The sequence below is a fragment of the Papio anubis genome, chromosome 7 (genome assembly GCF_008728515.1).
Source record: "Papio anubis isolate 15944 chromosome 7, Panubis1.0, whole genome shotgun sequence".
Lineage (NCBI taxonomy): Eukaryota > Metazoa > Chordata > Mammalia > Primates > Cercopithecidae > Papio > Papio anubis.
In genome coordinates, this window is record NC_044982.1 from 18279410 (window position 1) to 18304326 (window position 24917).

Sequence of the window (24917 nt, forward strand, 5' to 3'; positions counted from 1 at the left end):
TTAGTCACAAGCCTGTCCAGATTCAAGGAGAGGGAACATAGGTTCTATGTTCTCATGGGGAATATTAAAGTTACATAGTAAGGAGTATATGGGATAAGAGAGATTGTTGTGGCTAGTTTTGGTAAATACAGTCTTCAAGGAGGCTTAACCTATGGGCCACTTATGAGGCTGTCTGGCTTGAAGGATCCAGTATACATAAATTTGGACATGCTCTAAAATCAGGATCTCTTTTATTTATTAAAGAACCCGAGTAATCTTAACGTAAGTTGTATTAAAATTCGAAGATTGACTCCTTAGAACAGCTAAGCTTTCGTTCATTTAATGGGCACGGATTGAATCTTGACTCTGTGTAAGATCCTGTGCTAATAGCTGTGGGGGCATATTGAGATGCCACAAGAAGCTGGCATGCTAAAAGGTGAAGACAAATACAAGTGGCTTTCAATTAACTAGTCTCTGGAGAGACAGAGGCCACTCACAACCCCTAATGATAGTTAAAATAAAACTTATTCAGGCCAGGTGCAGTGGCTCATGCCTGTAATCCCAGCACTTTGGGAGGCCAATGTGGGCGGATCGCTTGAGGTCAGGAGTTCTAGACTACCCTGGCCAACATGGCGAAACCCCATCTCTACTAAAAATACAAAAATTAGCTGGGTGTGGTGGTGTGCGCCTGTAATCCCAGATACTTGGGAGGCTGAGGCATGAGAATCACTTGAATCCGGGAGGCAGAGGTTGCAGTGAGCTGAGATCGTGCCACTGCACTCCAGCCTGGGCGACAGAGTGAGACTCCACCTCAAAAACAAACAAACAAACAAACAAACAAACACTATTCAAAACAAGACACAAACTGAGTTTAATGCAAACTTATTTAGTTAGCATTGCATTTAATGTTAGGAACACATGTTCCATTTTGTAGATTTTATTCATTACAACTACCAAGTTTTTTTTGCTTTTTGTTTTTTTTTTTTTGAGACGGGGTCTGGCTCTGTCGCCCAGGCTGGAGTGCAGTGGCCGGATCTCAGCTCACTGCAAGCTCCACCTCCCGGGTTTACACCATTCTCCTGCCTCAGCCTCTGGAGTAGCTGGGACTACAGGCGCCCGCCACCTCGCCCAGCTATACAACTACCAATTATTAAGTGCTTACTAGAGACATTCAATATTCTAAGCACCCTATGAGTATTATGTATTTAATTTGCATAATACAGTGAAGCAGTTACTTTATCGTACCCATTTTATAGATGAGAGAGTGAACAGTAGAGAGGTTGTCATTGTGATGGTTAATATTGTCGACTTGATTGGATTGAAGGATGCCAAGTATTGTTTCTGGGTGTGTCTGTGAGGGTGTTGTAGGGGAGATGAACATCTGAGCCAGTGGACTGGGAGAGGCAGACCCACCCTTAATCTGAGTAGGCACCATCCCCTCGCCGGCCAGCATGGTTAAAAAAAGCAGGCAGAAGAAGGTGGAATGAGCAGACTCGCTGAGTCTTCCGGCTTTCATCTTTCTCCCGTGCTGGATACTTCCTGCCCTCCAACATCAGATTCCAAGTTCTTTAGCTTTTGGACTCTTGGACTTACACCAGTGGTTTGCCAGGGGCTCTCAGGCCTTTGGCCACAGACTGAAGGCTGCACTGTCGGCTTCCCTACTTTTGAAGTTTTGGGACTTGGACTGGCTTCTTTGCTCCTCAGCTTGCAGATGGCCTATTGTGGGACACCTGTGATCGTGTGAGTCAATTCTCCTTAATAAACTCCCTTTCATATATACATCTATCCTATTGGTTCTGTCTTTCTAGAGAGCCCTGACTGATGCAGTCATGCAGGCTGGCATTCGTACCCGGGGTCTCCCAGTCCCCAGGTGCATGCTGAGTGTGACAGGGCTAGTTAGTACAAAGCTGGAACTAGAATCCAGGTTCTGGATTTTCTTGTTGGTGTTCCTTCCTCTAGACTTGAGGTTTCAAATTGTGTCCCTTGAATCTTGGGTCCCAAAAAAAGTCTTGGGATCTGAGGCAGGGATTGAGAGGAGGCAAAGCTCACATGACTCTAGGCCCTTACTCCAAAGTCCAACCAAGTAGCATGTTTTGAGGTAAATTATATTGTATTATACTTAATATATGATACATAGTATAATTCAATACTTAATACCTATTTAACATATTTGTAACATATAACATACAATATCCAAGAGCAGTATGGGACACCAAAAGGTGTTTAGACTTTTAGAATAAAACCCTTCCTTCAAATGGAATTTTATATCTGTGTTTACATTTTCTGCTTAACGTTTGAATTTTGTTTAATTCAATTGAATTTCTAATTAAAATTTAAACTTTTGAAAACCTTTTTTAAAAGTTTGCACACCTCTGACATATTCCACACTGCTGCTGGATATTTTTAGTTTAAAGATTTGGCCTGTAAGCAGTAGCGGGGTCATTATTTTAACTTCAGGCTCAAGGTCTCAGTCACTAAAGTCTTCCCTACCAGCAAATCTGTATTACCATCTCCTATGGAAGGTAACCTTCAAAGTGCCCATGTAAGCACAAATCCATAAAACCAAAAGTCAAATAAAAAAGAGAAAGAGTTTATTCCACTTTTTAAAAGTTCGGTTTGATTTAGATCTTACACCTTTTGGGTTTTCTTGACTGATTTCATACATAATTGTGTCCCGGAAAGAGTGATCCTATCGTGATCTTTGTTCCCAGTTTTCCTTTTCCACATCAACTTTTCATGGTGGAAAGTGATTAAAAGAAAAAAAAAAAACCTTAAAGTGTGATTATCACTCTCTTTTTTAGTAGGCAGTGGAGCTTAGTAGATGCATACAGCAGTTGTTTACTTGTGATGAAAAGAAATGTGAATCTTCTGGTGAAAGGACATTTCTGGCTCATGTCTAAATTGCAGAGAGACCACAAGTTTGACATAGAGCTGAAGCAGACTTTAAGAGGTAGGGGTACCACATTCGTCTGCACAGGTTGTGCACTGTGCAACTGTGAATGGTGTCTTCTGGAATTGTCTATGCAGAAGTACTGTCAAGAGGTGGCGGATTTCAGCCTCTGTTGATTTTTAAGCATGGGAGAGCTTGATATCAAGCCTCAAGGTACTAAGAAAGAAGGTATTACATGCTGTAATTTTCAAGGTAGTGCCTTTCTGTACCTACATTGCTTTTAGTTTAGGGCATTTCTTCTGCAATCTTTGGAGGGTTCCTAGTAATAAAAAGTAGCTGGTTTGAGACAGTGTGCAATTGTGCTTAAATGGAGGACCACGGGGATAGATGTAGTTCCCTTCATGCCAGTAGCTAATTGGCTTAGTTTGCTGATTTGTTCCAGGATATTCCCTAAAAGTAGGTGTCTTCCAAGCCTCATCTTTGGGCTTTGAGGTATGGCATGGCTATCTGCTCTCTGCTCCTACTGAACTAAATACAGTCCTGAATGCCAAATATTGAAATTTGGGATTATTGAAGGACTGTTAGTATCAAATTGAGAAACTCAAGCTAAATTTTGTAAATTAATACAAAATCATGACCTGAGCTTCTCTTCCAGAGAACTTCTTGTAACAGAACTTGAAGGTGGCAGGATGTCTTATTAGAGCATGGATTTTAGAGCTGGATGGATGCTGGGCTTATATCCTGGTTCCAGCATTTGCCTTGGGCAAGTTACTTACAACCTCTGGTTGAGGTGGTTGATTGGTTGATATCTATGATTCCTTCTAAGTAAATAACTATACTATTAGGTTTTTCATACAGTATAATTACTGTACAGCAAATGTCTTCTTCTTTGGTTTCATTCATGCATTCAAAGTATTTATTAAATGCCCACCAATGCCGGGTGCCATGCTAGGTACTGGGTATATAAGAGTGAACCAAATGAGCAGGGTTTCTGCCCTCAGGGAGTTGATAGTCTAGGGGGGAAGGTGTTGGGGATGATGGCTCATCAACAGTAAAGACGCAAATGATATCACTACAATTATGATACTTGCTGTAACAGAGAATAATGGGGAGGACCTATGTGTTAGTGGGGGTACTCTAGAGAAACAGAACCAGTAGGATACACACACACACATACACACACAGATGTATCTTGCATATATATATATGAGATATATATATGTATATATGTACATCTGTGTGTGTATATGTATTATGTATAATATATTATATATATAATATATTACACACACACATATATATATACACACACATACAGAGAGAGAGAGAGAGAGAGAGAGAGAGAGATTTATTTTAAGAAGTTGACTCAGACAATTATGGACAGGTCCCAAGATCTGCAGGTGAGTCAGCAAGCTGGTGACCCAGGAGAGCTGATAGTTTCATTCCAGTGCAAGTCTGAAAGCTTGAGAACTAGGAAAGCCAATGGTGTAATTCCCATGAAAAGCTGATGTTTCAGTTCAGGTCCAAAGGCAGAAAGAATTCTTTCTTACTTAGGGGAAGGTCAGCCTTTTTGTCCTATTCAGGCCTCCAATAGGATGTGGACCACCCATGTCATGGGAGAAATCTGTTTTACTCACTCTGCTGACTTAAATATGAATCCCATCAAAGAGCACCCTCACAGCAATACCCAGAATAATGTTTGACCAAATATCTAGGCATCCTGTAACATAGTCAAGTTGTCACATAAAATGAACTATCCTAGTCTACTTAGAGTAGTCAGAAAATACCTCTCTGACATGGTGACATTTAAACTGAGACCCAAAGAATGGGAAGGAGCCAGCCATGGAAGAATGGGGGAGAGACCTTCCAGGCAGAAAGAAACTGAGTGGAAACCGAGTGGAAACTGAATGGAAACTGGAGTCCAGAGGGAAAAGGGGCATGTTGTGAGATGAAATTAGAGAGGAGACAGAGGCTCTACTGTCAGACCTTGGAAGCCATGATAAGGGGCTTGCATTTTATTCTAGATACAACAGTGAGAGGCACTGAAAAGTTTGAGCAAGGAGGAATGTGAGAGGATTTATGTTTCGAAAAGATTTTTCTGACTGCTCTGTGGAAATGGATGGGATTGGGTGAGAGTGGAAAGTGGGGAGACCTGAGAGAAGGCTATGGCTGGAGCCTAGTAGGGAGCAGGTAGCCTGGATGGAGGACCAGGGAGGCAGAGGGAAGTGGATTGTTTCCAGGTGTATTTTGGAGGTAGAAATGAGAGAGCTATTGGGGAGGGACAGGACAAGAGAACAGAAAGTAAGGCTGCCTCTCAGGATCCTGCCTATTTGGCTTGAACAGATTGGGTGAACATTACTATCATTCTGGGAGGTGAGACTTCCTTTTTGGTTGGGTCAACTATCAAGTGCAATTTTCACTTACGAAGCATGAGATACACCTGAGGTATCCAAATGAAACTCAATAGTAGGCAATTGGGTGTGAGAAGCTGGAGTTCCAAGGACATTTTAGGTCTGGGTGTACAGACCCGGGAGCCATCTGCAAGTGGGTAGGGATTACACAGGGAGAGGATGTAGAACGAAAGGGGTCCAGGAAATAACCCATGAAAGTCCAGTGTTTAGGCAGAAGAAGACGTATCTGCAGAGTGGATTTAAAAAGACCCAATGAGAGAGGGTGGAGGAAAGCCTTGAGGGTGTAATTTTAAAAGACCCAATGAGAGAAGGTGGAGGAAAGCCTTACAGAGGCTGTAAGCAGGGAGCTTTTTAAGAAGGAGCAAGGTCTCCTGTGCAGAATGTTGCTGAGAGGACAAGTGATGCGTGGCCGTGATGATGTCCCCTGAGTAGGTAGCAGAGATCATTAGCAGAGCACTTTCAGTGGAGTGACAGGAGAGGAAGCCCAGTAGATTTTATGCAGTTTTAGGATGGATATCACCCAGTGTATTAGTCCATTTTCACGTTGCTGATAAAGACATACCTGAGACTGGGAAGGAGAGGTTTCATTGGACTTACAGTTCCGCATGGCTGGGGAGGCCTCAGGATCATGGTGGAAGGTGAAAGGCACTTCTTACATGGCAGCAGCGAGAGAAAATGAGGAAGAAGCAAAAGCGGAAACCCCTGATAAACCCATCAGATCTCTTGAAACTTATTTGCTATCATGAGAATATAATGGGAAAGACTGGCCCCCATGATTCAGTTACCTCCCCCGGGTCCCTCCCACAACACGTGGGAATTCTGGGAGATACGGTTCAAGTTGAGATTTGGGTGGTGACACAGCCAAATCATATCACCCAGTTTAGTACTTCACTACGTTTTTGGCTAATTATGTTGGGTGGGTGATGGTTGTGCTCCTCCTGTCCCTTACCTTAGAGCTGGCAGATAAAATACCAGATATCCAGTTAAATTTGAATTTCAGAAAACTTTTTTAAAAAGTATAAGTATATCCCAAATATTGCATGGGATATACTTACCCTTTAAAAATTTTTGTTGCTGTTGTTTATCTGCAATTCAGATTTCATTTGGTGTCCTGTATTTTTGTTTCCTGAATCTGGCAGCCCACATTGAATTGCACCCTTTAAAATGGCTACAATAGGGAATTTTATGTTATGTGCATAGTAACACACACACACACACACACACACACACAAATCTGGCAATTCTCCCTTAACTAAACTACCATGTAGAAGCTACCATGCAATCTGTTTCTGGGTTTAGCCACAAGGGTCAATAAGAAAATCTGACCTCAAATGAAATTATTTCTGGTGATGGTTAATGCTTCTACTAAATTCCCTTAGAGCATAGGATGCTGGGCCACAGTAGGACCTCATCAAATGCTGGTTTGATAGAAACTGCATTATGTGCTGTGGGGAAAATTAGCAGCTGTTGATAACTGAATGGAAAGAAACAAACTACCCCGGTACTTGTGGTACAACTTAGGGAACACCACGGAATGGGCCTCATGGGAGGTTCTCAATGAATTGAGTGGTGTGGCACTTTTGGGCGTGCTTTTGGAACCAAGTGCTTACTCCATGTTGTCTGTGAGTTTGGCACCTCTCATGGCAGCCCAAGTGCAACTGGTTTCTGAGGGGCCATTAAAAATCTCCTAATGGCAGAGAACTCTTAGACATGCCCACAAATTCCAAGACAGCCAGGCTGATCATCTGCTACTTTAATCGGTTATGTCAGTTTTTATGCCTTTGTTTCTCCTCCTTTCTGTGAGGTGGAGGAAACATAACCACAAAACTGTTTCCAGTGACCTCTTCAGAGGCAATTTCCAAACAATTAAGTATGGGTTGAATCCAAAGTACATTAATGAATTAAATTCTGTTCCTTGGCTGAAGATTCTGTTCCTTGACTGACACCTGAACCCAAAGGTTAGATTGAACTATCTAGGAAAATGGTTTTTCTCTTGTGTTTTCCCGCAAGCTTTGCTGTTTACGAAGATCTTGCATCAACACTTAGCATTCACTCACATGGCAAGCTTGCATGTGGTACCTTCATTCCACATTAATTTAGGGAACTCTACTGTGTGCCAGCATTCAATATCCAATTTGTCTTAGATTTTTGAATAGTGTCCCGTGATTTTATAACTGGGGAGTTCCTTGCATGGAAATATGTTTACAGGGACTGCTTAATTGTGACTAACCCATCACATAGAGACTCTGCTTTGGTAACGGATTTGGTTCCGAGGGTCTAGGATGAAGGGACACTTCTCATATGGGGAAGACGGGATTAATCCTTGAAAATGATGCTGAAGCCAACTTCTGTACCAGGATAGCAGCTTGGCAGACTTCTATATGATCCATGTAAGGGTCTGTTTGCTCTCTGAGATTTTGGGTGCCTTCTCTAGCGCCTGAGTGCTGGGCCTCTTCTGAATTCCACAGGGGTGGAGGTGAAGGTACTGCCGGCTCTTGCCCACACCCAATTCATCCATTCCTGGACAGCAGGGATTCTGCTCATTACCTTGGTGCCCCGGTGCCTGAAGCACAATAGGCCCTCAGCAAACCTTTGTTGAATTCATGCCATGAACATTAATTGAGCTCTTTTTATACACTGTGCACTGGGACTGGGACCATGGAAAATTTAGAGATGAAAAGGTCCAGCTTCAAGGGGCATCTAGAGGAACTTACCCTCTAGCAGGAGAAATTGCTAATGAGAAAAGGTATTTTGGGGAGTGGAGTGAGGTGTTGGTCTAGCTGGCAGGTTCAGCCTATGCTCAGTAGCTCTCTGGTATGGAAAATTCCTCAGAATGTTGATTCAGCTGTAGATTTCTCTGGCAGCACTGACTCTTGCCTTCCTTTGGCCACATTTTATTTCCCAAACCTGGGTGTTACTGGGAAGACACTGAGCTGTTTTATTGAAGAGAATTGACTTCCCCAATTTTTAAGTAAGTCTGTTGATTCCTTGAAGACTTCACTAATCAGAGTTATAAATATTTCAAAAACACTTCCCAGTCTTCACATGAATGGATTTGTAGGTTTTCTACATTGCTGTCTCCCTAGCCCCATGAGGAATAATGTGGGTATCCTTTTCCCTTTTAGATTTCTCTCTTCCTCTAACCTGCGCCCACTCCCAGCCTCTGATAGACACATTTGCAGTAAATCACAGAAATGTTGCTGATGTCAGCAGCACTGATATGCATTAGAGGAACCACTTCAGAGGAAATTACTCAGAGGGTGATGCTGAAATGCAAAGCTGTTTGGTAGGGTATTTTGTACAAACTGTTTTCTCCCTTTGATGGATCTTGTTTATTTTTTTTTTTTTTTGACTTAGTAGGCACAGTGAAGGAAGAACCAGCCAAATGTTTTTTTTTGTTTTGTTTTGTTTTTTTTTTTTCCATTTAAGTTTTGTGTAGGAGGTTTTGGTGACTTTGAAATGAACCAAGAGCACTGAGCAGCTACATTGACAAATGGAGATGGCTGAGGCTGCTTGCAAAGCACAGTGTGTTGGGGTGTGGAGCCTCCATGTAAGTGACCTGGGGAAAGGCAACAGTGAGGGCACACCTCATTCTACAGAAATGGTTTAAAAAATATACATATGATACCTCACTTTTGATGCACACAGACTGTGCTGTTTAAATGCTTTCAGTGGAAAAGCCTTTTGCAAAGTACACATCTATCTTGTAGAGTAGGATTTCTGTATACGATCTCAGGTTCGTTTACAGGGAGGTACCCCTGGATGTCTTCATGACATTTATCATGACACCTGTTGCTGAGCAGGGAAAGAGGGCAGGACTACCATGGGGCATCAAGGGCCATTTGAAGAAGGAAGTGGTGGACTGAGAGTGATAGCGACCCGTGAGGCTGCCTGGTTTCTGTAGCAGTGTTCAGCAGCTTGTGACTCTGAGCGGAGAGAAGGAATATTATACAGGGATATTTCCAGGTAGCTCCAGGAAAAGACAAAAGAGGAGGAAGTTGAGTCTGTTAGCTAAAGAGCAGTGTTGAATATGGGATCCAAGCCGGGTGGAGAAGAGAAAGAGAACACAGGGAGGGTAGGATGACAGGAGAAAGTAGAGGCAGGGCATGATGTGGGAGCAATGAGGGTAGCAAGCTGGAAAGAGAGGATGCTCTAGTCAATGTCTTAGTGTGCCTTAGGGCTGCTATAATGAAATACCATAGAGTGAGTAGCTTTTGCACAACAGAAATTTATTTCTCATGGTTCTGGAGGCTGGGAAGTTCAAGATATCAAGGCAGACTCAGTGTCTGGTAAGGATCTGCTGCCTGGTTGACAGACAGCTGTCTTGCTTCTGTGTCCTCACTTGGTGGAAGGACCAAGAGATCTCTCTGGGTTCTCTTTTATAAGGACATGAATCCAATTCATGAGGGCTCAGCCCTCACCATCTAATCACCCCCAAAAGCCTCCACCTCCTAATCCTATCACATTGGGGGTTAGGTTTCAGTGTGTGAATTTTGGGGGACACAAAAATTCAGACCATAGTAGTCATAGCTTCAACTATTTCTGAGTATTTCTGAGACAGTTCTTGTGATAATAAGGCTTAGGGTGTGGCCATAGGGAGACTCAGCTGTAGTGGAGCTGTTGGAGCTGTGCCAAGGTCACCCAGATCCGTTTTGTTCTGCGCACCTGTCCTCTAGCTTCTTGGCGCTTCTCTCTTTCTGGCCTGTACCTACAGCCTTTTTCAGAGAACTCTCCTTGGTCTACTGGAGCCTGTTTTCAGGATGTTTCTAGAGGTTTTTTTTTTTTTTTTGGAGATGGAGGATGGACTCTCCCTCTGTCACCCAGGCTGGAGTGCAGTGGCACAATCTCAGCTCACTCCAACCTCCACCTCCTAGGTTCAAGCCATTCTCCAGCCTCAGTCTCCCAAGTAGTTGGGATTACAAGCATGCACCACTGTGCCTGGCTTTTTTTTTTTTTTTTTTTTGTATTTTTAGTAGAACTGGGATTTCACCATGTTGGCCAGGCTGGTCTCAAACTCCTGATCTCAGGTGATCCCCTGCCTCGGTCTCACAAAGTGCTGGGATGACAAGCACGAACCACTGCGCCTGGCCATCCTAGTAGTTTGTATCACCCACTCCTTCATGGTTTCTCTGGAAGCATCTCTTAAATAAATAACTCACAAACAAATTCTCATCCAGGATCTGCTTCTGGGATACCTGAGTCAGTGGTTGAGATGGAATGGAGATGATGGCAATGGTGATAAATTCAAGGAAATGGGAGGCTTGGGTCTTGACTGGGTTGTGTGTGGGATGCTGAAGTCACTTAGGAGGGAAACAGGACCCAGAGAGAAGGCTGCAGGAAACCGAGGGAGTAGCCAGGTCTACCACTGATGGCCATGGGGAAGAGTGGGAAGTGAAGGAGCCAGAGGGCTGGGCTCTCAAAGGAACTGCGGGTTTGACACAAGAATGTGGGGTATTGGTTTTCCAGGACAGTGTGACCCTGATGTTGTGAGTGAGGGAGACTGAACAGTCCCTACCTCAGAGTCACACTCAGAGCACAGGGTCCTCAGGGAAAGCCCAGGTATCAGGAGAAAAGGCGCAGGAAGGGACCCTGAAGAGACTGGGGACGTGCAGGAGTCTTCAGATCTTCAGCAGGGGCCCCTGAGGCATCTCTGGAATGGTTCGTGGTAGGGGTGAGGGGAAGGATGGATCAGAGGGGAGGAGGCTGAGAGCAGAGGAGAGATCAAAGATCAAAGCTCCATCAAGTGACCTCACTGACCTCACTCACACTTCCCAGAATTGGTCCCTTCAGACCCGGTGGAGGCAGTCTGGATGTGGGGTGTGGAGATTGGTAGTACTCCTGGCCCACAGTGGGCATGCATTGGTTGAGTAAACAAATCAATGACACATCAAGTTTGTAGATGCCCCGCCTTTTCATCATTCTAAACCATTGTCACTTCCATGTATTTTATGACCTGATAAATATGGAATTAATCGAAGTACCTCTAGCTACTTGTTATCACCATTATTGGGTGGGACACAGTGAACAGATTTCCTAAAGTTAGGGAATTACACAATAGGACATGTTATGGACTTGAGCCATAAGATCTATTTTTTTTTTTTTTAAGATAGAGTCTCAATCTGTCACCCAGGCTAAAGTGCAGTGGTGCAATGTTGACTCACTGCAACCTCCACCTCCCAGTTCTCCTGCCTTAGCCCCAGAGTGGCTGGGATTACAGTGTGCACCACCATACCTGGCTAATTTTTGTATTTTTAGTAGAGACAGGGTTTCGGCAGTTGGCAGGCTGGTCTGGAAAGGATCTTTCTAATAGGTCAAAAAATACTTTTCAGTTTTGCTTTCTACTGAGGATCTGTAGATCCACAGTATAACTACTTATGATCTGTTTGCTTGTGACTGCAGATACTGAAGGAGTTTGCTGGAGCGGGAGAAGAGTGTGTGGAGGAAGAGGGGAGGGCTGGAGAAGTGAGATGAGCCCTGAGCACACGGGACACTGGAGGCCAGGGAAAGAACCATGGCGGTGCTTGTGCGGTGCGGTGCTTGTGCGGTTTTAACAGGTGCACGCTGGGAATTTCAGAAGGCTCACCTGGCTGCTGAGTGGAGCCTGGGGTGGGGTGGGGGGATGAGGAGACCCCTCCAGGAGCCGGTGAGGAGAGAGAACTGCTTTTGACAAGACACTTGGGAAAGACATCTGGAAGGAATGGTGCTGACAATAGGATTTAAAACCCTTGGCCCCAGGGAAAGGAGATATTTTGAGAATTATGACTGCTTATATTATTTTTAATCCCAAGAGGAGGAAAAAGTTCTTTCCTGTATAAAGCGCACTAGTTAATTTAAATTGTGGAGGAAAAAACTTAGGGCAAGAGACAGAATATGATATTCAGGAAGCATTTTGGAAGAAGACACAAGGACCCCCAGCTGTGGCTGTGTGCATCTTTAGGGCCTTGATCGTGGAGGCAGGATAAAGGAGTCCATCTCGCAACATGGCGGAGTCAGAGTCTATTGGGAGAATCAAGAGGTAGGCAGCTCTAATCCCCAAACATGGTGGTCCAGTGGGATATGCCTGGGCTCCTCTGAGCAGCTCAGCACACACAAGGAATAGCTCTGGTCCTGGGCAATTTGTGCTGTGGGTCGGAGGGTGAGAGTTCATTTTATCGGAACAATAAAGACATCCCACCTGCTACTAGGAGCAACCAAAAATGCTCAGAAGTTCTGGAACAGGGATGCTGCTGAGCAGGGTTTCCTGGCAGCAAGAGAGAGAAAGTGGTAAAAAAAAAAAAAAAAAAAAACAGCAAAATGCTGCTCTGATATAGTACTGAAGTCATCAGGCACACACTGAGACTTCCTGTGAGTGAGGCCTTGTGAATGGTGCTAGGATAAGATCTGCCATCTCTGATGCTGACGCCCAGCCCGGTTCTCCCCTTTTCCTCTCTAGTTTTTCTTTCTCTGTCATGCATCCCCCTCCATTTGCTGTCCCTTAAATGTTGCTCCCTTGAGCATCATCTTTTACTCTCTTCTCATTTTACATCTCCCTCCGGACCACTTCATCCAGTCCTGTGGCTTCAGTACCACTTACATACTCATCACTCTTAAATCTAGGGATTCAGCTAGATTATTCCCCTGAGTTCTGGTCCCTTATGCCTCATGTTAACTGGGTAGCTCCACCTGCATGGGCTACAAGAACTGGAAACCTAACTCTCCTGCATCTTCTGTCTTGGAAAGCACAATACTCTTATAAGCTTCTAAGAGTCATATCAGACGCCTCCTTCTTCCTTTGCATCCATCACTAGGACCTGCACATTTTACTTCCTTAACACCCCTTGTCTCTGACTCCTCCTCTGCTGCTGCCTGAGTTGAGGCCTCATAATACATTCCAGTAAACTCCTACCCACACCCCCCACAGACGATCTCTCACTTCCTCCATGTCTTTTACACACTGCTGCCAGAGTCAGCTTGCTAAACCCAGGCCTTACCCCATGGCTCTTCTCCCTGTGTTAACCTTGATGGCTTCCCATGTTCATTAATAAGACCAACAAGAGCCACACTCTCTCCTCTGCTTGTCTTTGCAGCTTTATTTTGGTGTAGCCATCTTCACACCCTCTAGTCCTGACACGCAGACCTGGTGTAATTTCCCAAATGCCCCAGGCTGATTCGTGGCTGAGTGTCTTTGTATCTGTTGCCCCCTCTTGCTGTTCTGCCTTCCTCTCCACCTCCTCTGCCCTCTCGCAGACACCTAATGCCCTTTCCACACCAGTAGGCACCTTGTCTTTGCATTCTCGTCTCCTCTTCGGTGGCATTGACACTCCCTCTTCATGTCTTTCTGTCCCCCACACCTCTGTCAAGCACAGCATCTGCATGCTTTGTTGCATTTGCTTGCATAGATCACATCGTTTTCTTCACCTCCTAATAATATGGACAGTTCACGTTGATTGAGGACTTGCTTTGAACAAGGCATTGAGCAACATGCCCTACATTTTATGTTAAATCTTCCCAATAGTGCTCCTGCTTCTGTCCCTTTCCAGGGAGGAGGAAGGAGGCTTGGAGAGAGGACTGTCTTTTAGGAGCCCTGCCCAGTGTTTCCTGTGAGGGTGGGGCCATCTTGGAAGGTAAACCTATGGTAGGGATAAGCTGGGTGACTGTTGAAGTCCAACCTTCCCCCTTCTTCCTCTAACCCTGATAACCTTATTCTCTGGGCCCTGTCTGCTGGTGGAGAGGCTTCTGACTTTTTTTTCCTGCGCCTTTGGTTTATAAATACAAGAAGAGATTTGGGGAAAGATCAGAGGAAACTGTCGAGCTTACAAGTCCAGAGAAGGAAGTCACTGCTCCTTTAAGTCTCATGTGAACCGCTTGTTCTCTCCCCAGCTTGTGGGGTGAAAGAAAAGCCCTTTAGACTTTTGGGTCCTCAAATCCCAGTTTTTGCAGTTTGGCCCTAGTCAGAGGGACCCTAGGAAGGCAGACTCAGGGTAAATTCTGCCTGTCTTCCACCAAAGAGGGGACTCACCAAGTGTGACTCATGCCGTTCAATAGAATTTTTAAAATCTAACAAGTATTTTGTACCCCTGTGTGAAAGAGAGGCTTGTAGCTCTTCATGAAGAGAACAAGAAAGGCCAGAACTGAATGTTTGGAGCCCAGTGAAGTAGAATACTGCCCTGTCTCCTGTCTGTCCACTCTAGCACTTGTACAAACCATGAAGAACTCGCCTTGAACTGTTTGCTTTTTGAGAACTTTAAAACCTCGACTCTGGATTTCTGCTTGGGGAAAAAACCACAATAGTGCCCGGAGTGCTTCCATATGCAGGATTAACTCTGCAGTCAAAGTTTTTGTTGGGCAGGTGTGTGAACTTGGTATCATAAATGCTGGCCCAAAGCAAATGGAAGAATGGATGAATGAGCAAATTCAGGAATGGAACAAACTGTAACCGGGGGTCTCCTAGTTGTAGGTTCTCTACTAAACTTTGCATTGAGACACAAAGGAAGGGCATCTTATAATATAATGTTGGGGGATGAGCAGTCAGCTTGGAGGTGGGGGCATGTGAGGTGGGTTTTGATGTTTGCGAAGGAATTGACCGAAAAAAAAAAAGAGTCAAGAGGTGAAAATAATCTGGGAATCAAGACCTGTTTCTCTGGGACAGGTGTGAGCAGGTCTGGGTGCTGCTGGGTTTTGTTGGGGCAAAGGTTGCTTGTGGGGGCGTGGCAGTGGGTGAGGCCGGGAGATAGGCAGGAGCCAGGTCCTGGAAGGGAGAGTCGGGGAGCAGGGCATGGAGCCTGCACTTTGCTCTGAATCTTGGTGGTACCTTCAGAGGATCGTTAGCAGGGATCCGGGTGATCACATTGACACCTGAGAGAGCAACAGTCCATGTATGTGGCTGGGATGTGGAGGACGGATTTAAGGGGGACAGGACTGAAGGCTGTCACAATGATTCAGGTGAGAGAAGATGGGGGTCTGGACTAAGGGGACAGGAAAGGACAGATGTGAGATGAGGTGGCAGGCAGTTCTAGCTCCCTCTTCCCCCCAGGCTGCCTTGTTTCCTCTTCTTGTGGCTCCATAGGGTCTCAGTCATTTCATCACAGCTTGATCTCTTTCATCTGGAAGTGCAGCCTGACGTTTCGAAGAGAGCAGGGAGCAATGCTTCACCCAAAGGGAGAGCCTCTCCTCGGGTGGCGTTTTGGGACCATGCCTTGCTCACTTAGTGCATACAGACTTAGTGTTACTGCCATTCTTACCGGGATCAGCTTGATCGCCTTTAAGGTAGGGCTGTCCCGTGGAAACAGGGAAAACGTGATTTGGTTATTGGGGTATCTGGAATCAAAGGCAGCAAAGACTCTGCTGTAAGAGCTGCTGGGACAGCTGGAGGCTGGTGTGGGTGGAGCACCCGAGGTGGACTCCTGCGCTCCTCATCTTTCCTGCCCTCTTCCTAACACCCTCCCTCCCCAGCAGCCTGAAGGCTGCCTGTGCCTCTCCAGGCTGAGCTGTAACCTGGGACTCTTCGGAAGCTCTGAGCCATCAGTGCAGGTGGCCCTGGAATGATTCCAGACCTGGAGGAGGGGTGGGAGGTCGGCTGTGGGGCAGGGGCAGGTGAAAGGAGGGTGTCCTTTCCCTCTCGCCAGGGAGTCTGCGGTCACAGTCGCACTTCGCCTGGGTCAGTAGGCAGAGTCGTGCTGCTGTGTGACAATGGCACTGAGGCAGCTGCATTTCAGGTTTCCAAGAGACTCTGAACCCTTGGAATGCCATTTGTTTCAGGTGACGTGGAGGAGTGGAGGCACTCGGGTTAGGTGTCTGAAGACGGATTCAAGGATGCCGCTGCTTGTTAGCTTGTCATAGGTTGCTCAGTGTCACTTCTCTGGCCCGTAGTTTCCTCATCTGTCAGTGGGGGCAGCTAATGATCATTGCCTTGTACAGAAGGTTTGGTGAAGATAAAAGCAGGTTCACTGACTGGGTGCAGTGACTCACACTTGTAATCCCAGCACTTTAGGAGGTCGATGCCAGCAGGTTTCTTGAGGACAGGAGTTTGAGACCAGCCTGGACAATGTAGTGAGACCCCATCTCTACAAAATATTAAAAAAGTAGCTGGGCATGGTGGCATATATCTGTGGTCCTAGCTACTAGGGAGGCTGAGGTGGGAGGATAGCTCGAGCCCAGGAGTTTGAGGTTACAGTGAGCTATAATTGTGCCACTGCACTGCAGCCTGAGCGACAGAGCAAGACCCTGTCTCAAACAAAACAAAGCAAAACAGAAACAGCTTCCTGCATGTGTAAGATCTTTGTTAATTCTTCCACTAACTCTGAAGGCAGGATGTGTCTTATTAATTTATGTAGCTCCAGTGCCAAACGCAGTGCCAGGCAAACTCAGTTGTTTGTTGATTGAACGAATGAATGGATGGTGCAGTAATATCTGTGGGGCCTGAGAAAGCCTGAGTAATGTAAACTTATTAAGAGCTTGTTCAACCATGAAAAAGCCGATTTCTACATGTGCCCTTCCGTATAACCCACATCTAGATGAAAATGAAATATGTGCCGATATTCTTTTTTTTTTTTTCTTTTTGAGACAGAATTTCACTCTTGTCACCCAGGCTGGAGTGCAATGGCACGATCTCGGTTCACTGCAACCTCCACCTTCCTGGTTCAAGTGATTCTTCTGCCTCAGCCTCCCAAGTAGCTGGGACTACAGGTGCACATCACCATGCCCGGCTAATTTTTGTATTTTTAGTAGAGCCGGGGCTTCATCATGTTGGCCAGGTTGGTCTCGAACTCCCAGCCTCCCAAAGTGCTGAGATTACAGGCGTGAGCCACTGCGCCCAGCCAGGCAGATATTCTCGAGGAAACATTTTAAAATGAAAACTAGCAGAAAGGATGTTATCTTTCAACATTTCCTTTCTCATCACTTCTTGGCGGCACTTTTGCTGCCCAGTAGTCTTCTGTTGGAGCTGTGAAGTGTGATAGTCCATTACTTTATAGTTCCATTCATTATTGATACGTTGTGAAGGAAAGAGCTCCGCCGCCATTCAGAAACTGAAGTAGTCAATCTCGTAGACTGGAAAATATTTTTATGCCTGTTTGAAACAAATGTCATTCCTATTTTTGGGGATAAAAGGGCCCTTTCCCCCTGGAATTGCTGTGTTTCCTCTTCCTGTGCCTGCACTCTGCAGAACTGACTTCGAAGTCAGATGATTCCCTTCTTAATCTGGCTTCTCTCTTTTGGGCCGCTTAACCTTGACTTAGCCATTGAACCTGTCTGGGTCTCAGTTTCTTTGTCTGTGAAGTGGGGCTGTGTTGGGCATGAGCATGCACCTACAGGCCTCTAACTGGAGGGAGTGTCGGTGATCAGGGCCCTGGCTGCTGCCCTGAAGTCCACGGCTGGGCTTGCACCGCGGATACATTGTTCCAGTCTCCTGCCAGCCAGTGTCTGTGCTCAGCAAGGATACCATGGTAGGATTGTTTCTGGGAGACGCAGGACTGCTCAGACAGCTGACTTCAGCTTGAGAACTCCTTGATGGGCTTGCTAAACTTCCTTAGGGTGGAAGATGCTTACCTCCTCCTTCCTTCTTTCCTTCTTTTTCCAGGGGTCAGACTTACATAGAATCTAGTGGCTGCTCTAGCCTCCCCAGCTCCCTCTCATTTTCTCTCACACATGCATTCCCCCTAATCAAATTCATGCACATTTAATCCCTTCTTGGCATCTGCTTCTGGGGGGACCTACCTGGACTCATGCAATGTGATAATTCCTTGTAGTGAGGACCGAATGCAGTGATGGAAGCGGAATGTTTGTCAGAGTGACAGCATGAGTAAGTGCCCAGTAGGCCATCAGGGCTCCTGTCACCTTCACCACCATCCTCATCACCATCCTCATCACCATCTGGCCAAATTTGCTTCTTTGTTGGTTCCAGGCACAGAGACCTCCAGTGGTTCATTCCAGGTCACAAGACAACTTCGTATTAGGGTGAGAACAACTATGGCTTCTAAGGAGAAGAAATGGATTAATGAAAATACCATTTAAAAATGTATCCAACTTGGCTGGGTGCAGTGGCTCACATCTGTAATCCCAGCACTTTGGGAGGCTGAGGCAGGCAGATCACTCTTTGAGGTCAGGAGTTCAAGATCAGCCTGGCCAGCATGATGAAACCCCGTCTCTACTAAAAATACAAAAATCAGCTGGGCGTGGTGGTGCACACCTGTAGTCCCAGCTACTTGAGAGGCTGAGGCACGAGAGTAGCTTGAACCTGGGAGGTGGAGGTTGCAATGAGCCGAGATCATGCCACCACTGCACTCCAGCCTGGGTGACAGAGCAAGACTCCATCTCAAAAAAAAAAAAAAAGGAAGGAAAAGAAAAAAATTTATCCAACTTAAGCACAATCCAGATCCGTTTCTAGCCATTGAGATGTGCAGTCTTCTTTGCCAAAACAACCAACTCGATCTTTAGTGAAATGCACAAAAGATTTTGTAATATTCTGAGATCTCTGCCTGTACTCTTGATATCTACAAATATACTCCAGCCAGTAGACCAGGGCTCCTCATTTGCTTTCCTGAGAACCCTGTGGATGTTTAGAAAAAAAGGTGGTTGCTATTATTCACGTGTCACAGTAAGCAAACAGAGAAACTAAGTGACGGTTTCGAGGTCATGCAGTCACTGGTGAGTTTGGGACTAAAACTCTGGTTTTTGCTCTGATGTTTTGGAAGCTCAGGAATGGGTGGATTCTGTTCAGACTCTGCCCTCATGAACAGTCTTTTAGCAAACTGGCACCAGGACCTGGCCTGAAGAGACCTTTCTCAACCCCAATTCTGCCCAGCTTCAGGGATGCTAGAAGCTTGGGAAGCATCCATGATGCAGGCCAGTGGAGGAGACCAGCCTCCACTCACCTCCATGCTTATGCCATTGCATATCGGCTGATGAAGCTTTCGGCTAATGTTGGTTACCTGGTGCTGTGGAGCACATTCCTTAAGCTGACTGGCAAGCCCCTGAGGCTGGGAGGGACTGTGCCTTATCCCAACCATACCACACCCCTTTGTGCCCATTCAGCATTAAATAAATGTATTTATTTATTTGTTTGTTTGTTTGTTTTTGAGACAGAGTCTTACTTGTCGCCCAGGCTGGAGTGCAGTGGCGCGACCTCAGCTCACTGCAAGCTCCGCCTCCCAGGTTCACGCCATTCTCCTGCCTCAGCTTCCGAGTAGCTGGGACTACAGGCGCCCCCCACCACGCCCAGCTAATTTTTTGTATTTTTAGTAGAAACAGGGTTTCACCGTGTTAGCCAGGATGGTCTTGATCTCCTGACCTCGTGATCTGCCCGCCTCGGCCTCCCAAAGTGCTGGGATTACAGGCGTGAGCCACCACATCCGGCCGCATGAATGTTTGTTTTTGAGAGTGCTGGTGATTCCGATGGGGCTTTTGTGTGAAGGAATTATCACCACCACCAGAAAACAACATTTGCTCTATGCCAGGCACTATGCCAAGAAATTGAGATCCAATGATTAAAAGATGAATTTTCTGACTCCAAGAAGCCGGTAGGCTAGTGGGGAAGACCAGCACGCTGAGCCTGCCTGGAAGAGCCCAGGACGACTTCATAGAGGAGGTGGCTTTTGGCTGAGACTGAAGAGGATGGGAGTTTTCCAGGCAGATGAGGGTGGGGAAGGGGTAACTGGCTGAGAGGACAACACCTGCAAAGGTGTGGAGGTGTGAACGGAGCACTGCTGTGTTTCAGGACCTGCTTTCAGTATTGCTGGAGTGCCAAACTGTTTGCCATTTGACGCTGCTCATCCACGTTGTCTGTGTGGTTTGGATGTGCCAGCATTCCTTTCACCCTTCATTCACTTATTCCACCATCATTGATTGTCTACGCACCATGTGCCAGGCACTGTGCAAAACACTAGGGGTGCAGAGGTGAGGGGTAGACAGGGTGCCTGCCCTCATGGAGCTTTCTGTCTAATGGGAGTGCTGGACAAGGGTACAGGCTCTATTAGCACAGCACAGTGAGTGCTGGGCAAGGGAGAAGTATTAGTGTGTTCTCCTGCTGATAATAAAGACATATCCAAGACTGGGTAATTTATAAAGGAAAGAGGTTTAATGGACTCACAGTTCATATGGCTGGGGAAGCCTCACAATCATGGTGGAGGGTAAATGAGGAGCAAAGTCACATCTTACATGGCAGCAGGCAAGAGAGCATGTGCAAGGGAACTCACCTTTATAAAACCATCAGATCTTGTGAGGCTTATTCACTATCATGAGAACAGCATGGGGAAAAGCCCGCCTCCATGCTTCAATTACCTCCTACTGGGTCACTCCCCCCACATGTAGGGATTATGGGAATATAATTTAAGGTGCGATTTGGGTGGGGACACAGCCAAACCATATCAGGACACGTGAACTAATGGAGGGCAGATTAGTTTCCTGGGGCTTCCATAGCAAATTGCCACACATATAGTGGCTTAAAGCAACACTAATTTATGATTGTATGGTTCTGGAAGTCAGAAGTTCAAAATCAGCCTCACTTGGCCAAAATCAAAGGGTAAGCAGTATAGGTTCCTTCAGGAGGCTCTAGGGGAGGATCCTTCCCTTGCCTTTTCCAGCTTCTAGAAGGACCACATTTCTGGACTCAAGGCTGCATCACTCCAACCTGTGCTTCTGTCCTCATATCCCCTCTCTCTCGTGTCCTCCTGCTTCCTTCTTATAAGAACTCTTGTCATTATATTGAGCCCAACCATGTAATCCAAGGTCATCCCCCATCTCAACATTCTTAATCACATCTGCAAAGTCCCTTTTGCCATGTAAGATAACATCCATCTATGTCTTGGGGATTAGGATGTGGACCTCTTTGTGGGCCATTATTCTACCTGCCTCCAAGGCAGGAAGAGAGAAGGTGCTCCCAGAAGTGATATTTAATCTGAGATTTCTGGGTCAGAAACGAGATACACATGGAAGCAAGGAGGCCCCTTGGGAGGCTGCTGGGCTGGTCCAGGCAAGATGTGACGGTGGGCAGGATGAGGCTGCTGGCCACAGGGGTGGGGGAAGACCCAAAGGATGAAATACAGTGAGGAGGCAGAATGAATGGAGATGTGGGCAGTGGTAAAAGAAAGCCACCCAAGGCAAGGCTCACCTTCTCGGCATCAACAGGAGCAAGGGGGAAAGTGAATGCAGCGTCTTTAGGGAAAGGTTAGCAAGAACATAATGCCCAGGTTGTTGATTCTAACGTATAGCTCTTTCAATTAAGATTCCAGACAATTTTGCGTTTGCGTAAATCTGAGGGAAATTTAACATGGAGTGATTTTATTGGATTGGATCATATGCCATAAAAGACGGACGTTCAGCTCGGTTTCCAAAGAGAGAAACTGATTCCAAGGGCCTAGGAGGAGAGGCAGATGTTTACAAACTTAGATTCTTCTAAGCCACCACCCTTACAGCCAGGTGATTTGAACGGGGAGTAACATGGCCTGCGTTTTGACTTTTCCAACAGTGATTGATCAGTTCAACTCCCCGCTGGAGTGGGACTCTTTACCCCACTTAGGTAATTAGGTTTATCATCTCCTAATACCTTCTTTACACAACAGCCAGCCTGCACCATGACAGAGACTATAATAAGAATTGGAATAATAAAGGGAGAAAAACACCGAAGTACGATGGCCGTTCATTGTTGCACGAGACATTTCTGTGACGCCTGATAGCATTGCGTGTGCGTCACAACCCCAAACTTCCTGGCATCGCAGAAAAGCCTCCAGCTGACCCTATTTATTTCCAAAGTAATGAAATTACCCTACCGAGAACAGGGACCTTAGAGAATTCTATGTGCTTCAAAAACCAGGAAACATTTTCTTTCCAATGACATCTTATTGGAAAACAATAGAAGAAAAATTCTATTACTAGTAGATCAGGAGTGATTATGCCTAAGTCACATCTTCTATTAAGATATAACAAGCTCATCCTTTTTTCCTTTGTTTTGTGACAAGAGGACTTTTTAAATCTCTAGACGTTCATCTCTTCTCTGCTCTTGTTATCACCACCCCTTGGTACTTAGATAGAGTAGTTGGGTAGCCCTCTCCTATTTACTTCCTCTCCAAGTTCAACAACATGTTTGTTTTTAAATCTGGTGATTTGTTGTGTTTCTTACACATTGTTTCAACAAGGAAGCTAAGGGAGGAGGTGAATTACAAATGACAGAGAGACAGCTTTCAATTTAGACCCGTGTAGAAAAATGTAAGCATTTCAAACTCAGTTTATACTTTATTATTATTTTTTTAACTGGGACTCCTGGTGCTTATCTTTTAGAACTCAAATGGGTACCTAGCAACTGATCACATTTCCTAACCGCAGGCTTGGTGACCCAGTGTTTCATCCTCACATTTGAAAGCTGGCTCAAAGAAGACATCGGTGCTTTGTTTCTGACATGTTTTGTATTTGTTTATAAACAAACTCTCTTCTTCTTTATCCCCCACCCTGATCCTCAGTGGCTGTTCCCGCAGCAGCACCGGTGTGCCAGCCCAAGAGTGCCACTAACGGGCAACCCCCGGCTCCGGCTCCAACTCCAACTCCGCGCCTGTCCATTTCCTCCCGAGCCACAGTGGTAGCCAGGATGGAAGGCACCTCCCAGGGGGGCTTGCAGACCGTCATGAAGTGGAAGACGGTGGTTGCCATCTTTGTGGTTGTGGTGGTCTACCTCGTCACTGGCGGTCTTGTCTTCCGGGCATTGGAGCAGCCCTTTGAGAGCAGCCAGAAGAATACCATTGCCTTGGAGAAGGCAGAATTCCTGCGGGATCATGTCTGTGTGAGTCCCCAGGAGCTGGAGACATTGATCCAGGTGAGCAGGGGGTGAGTCGACCTTAGACCAACTGGTGGGGTGGATGGCAGTGTTGGTTTTATCTTCTGGGTCTCTAGTCTTGCTTTCAGTTGAGAGGCTCCTGGTGGTCATGGAAGTTCTCTCCGGGGAGGTGACATGTGAGCTGAGACCTCCAAGAAGCGATAGTGAGGCATGTGACAGTGTGGGGGAAGGAGGGTCTGTGTTCTGCATCTTGTCTTGGATGAGTGGTCAGAGGCGGCAGCAGGGCAATGGACTTTGGATTTTCAAGTTCAAGCCCACCTGTGTGTGCTGATTAACTCCTTGGTTCTGAACTCTCTGTGGAATGCTGGGATAGAACCCAAAGAAGGAAAGAATTTTAAATATGCAGATTTAGAATAAGCAGGAATATATTAACCTGTTCAAGGTCCATGAGGATGAGGTAGAGAAGAGGCCACTAGGTGTGTGGGTGAAGAGGCTGTCAGCGGCCTGAGACAGCTGTTATAGTGGATTTATGGGGATGAAATAATATGGATCACAGTAGTAGTAATCATCAGGTTTGCTGTTTTTGAATACTTACTGTGTATGAGGCACTGTACTAAGGCCTTTACATACCCTGGATATTAAGGAAAAAAGATTCATAGGAAAATGGAAGCAGAGAACTTGAACTGCAGCCTAAAGAAGCAAGGCAACACTTCTGGGCAACGGGTATGGGCTTTACAGGGGTGGCCTGTGGCAGTGAGGAGCTATAGGAAAGCCAGAGAGTCATCTACAGGGCTGCGGTACGAGGGACTGGATCAGGACGGTTGAGAAGTCCGGGAAGCCAAAAAGAAAAGCAGTTCCCATGAGGACGAAAGGGAAATGGTGGAGAGCCCTGTTGGAGGGCTTCACCTTGGACGTGAAGGAGGAAGGCTGCCTCTGAGGCTGAAGTTCCACTTTCTATCCCAGACACCCTGCTGACCTACAAAGAGTGGGTTTTGGTGGAAGGCAGTGACATTTATGGAGGTGAGGGAGAGTCTCATCTTTCTGGGGGCTCTAAAGTTTGGAAGGTGGAGGGATGGAAAAGACAGTTTTTACCATTCCTTCTGGCTCTGGGATGATGCACATTAAATTCTAGTGGCTGCAACAATCCAAGATAGTGTAGGATTCACCAGTCTGCGCTGTTTTAGTATTTATTTATTTCCTACCATACCAACAGAGTAGGGGAATTCTGATGCTACTTATGATCTAGCACCTTCATAGCAATCATATTCTTGTCAGTTAGTTTTAATAATGACTTGACTCTTAAATAAGTCGAAATACAAATTCTTCCCTTCCTGGGAGTAAATATGATTTCATAACTATGCCCTATAATTCTTCTCAAAAAAATAAAATGTTAAAAATCCAAGGGCAGCATTTCATAGAATTGTTTCATAGGGAGTCAGTTCTCCAAATGGCTTTGTCTTTTGTTTTCTTTTTCTTTTTTGAGACAGGGTCTCATTCTGTCAGTTACGCTGGAGTGCAGTGATGTGATCATGGCCCATTGCAGGTTCAACTTCCTGATCGAGGTCTCAACTGATCCTTCCACCTCAGTCTCCCAAGTAGCTGGGACTACAGGCATGTGCCACCATGCCTGGCTAATTTTTTATTTTGTTTGTAGAGACAGGATTTTACTATGTTGCCCAGGCTGGTCTTGAATTCCTAGGCTCAAGTGATCTGCCTGCCTTGGCCTCCTAAAATGCTGGGATTACAGGTGTGAGTCACCACGCCCATCCCTTTTTTTCTTTCATGGGAAAATGCTACCACATTTGCGGTAATGAGATTTTTGTACTAATCAGTGCCAGATTTAAAGCCTAGCATGCTATAGAGAATGGAAGAAACAATTCTGGAGTAGTTTTAAGTA

The 24917-nt window shown here is 45.7% G+C and overlaps 1 protein-coding gene across 4 annotated transcripts in view; it reads left to right on the forward strand.

Moving 5' to 3' along the window:
* Positions 1–24917, forward strand: part of KCNK10 (potassium two pore domain channel subfamily K member 10) — a 183881-nt gene that overhangs the window by 77786 nt on the left and 81178 nt on the right. For 3 of the 4 annotated variants that reach the window (XM_003902139.5, XM_021941446.2, XM_003902138.5), the window contains one exon: positions 22710–23059. In XM_003902139.5, coding sequence (XP_003902188.1) covers positions 22710–23059 — 350 coding nt within the window. Of the gene's footprint in view, positions 1–17031; positions 18214–22709; positions 23060–24917 lie in introns of those variants that run through there. The other variant, XM_009212085.4, reaches the window with a different exon arrangement.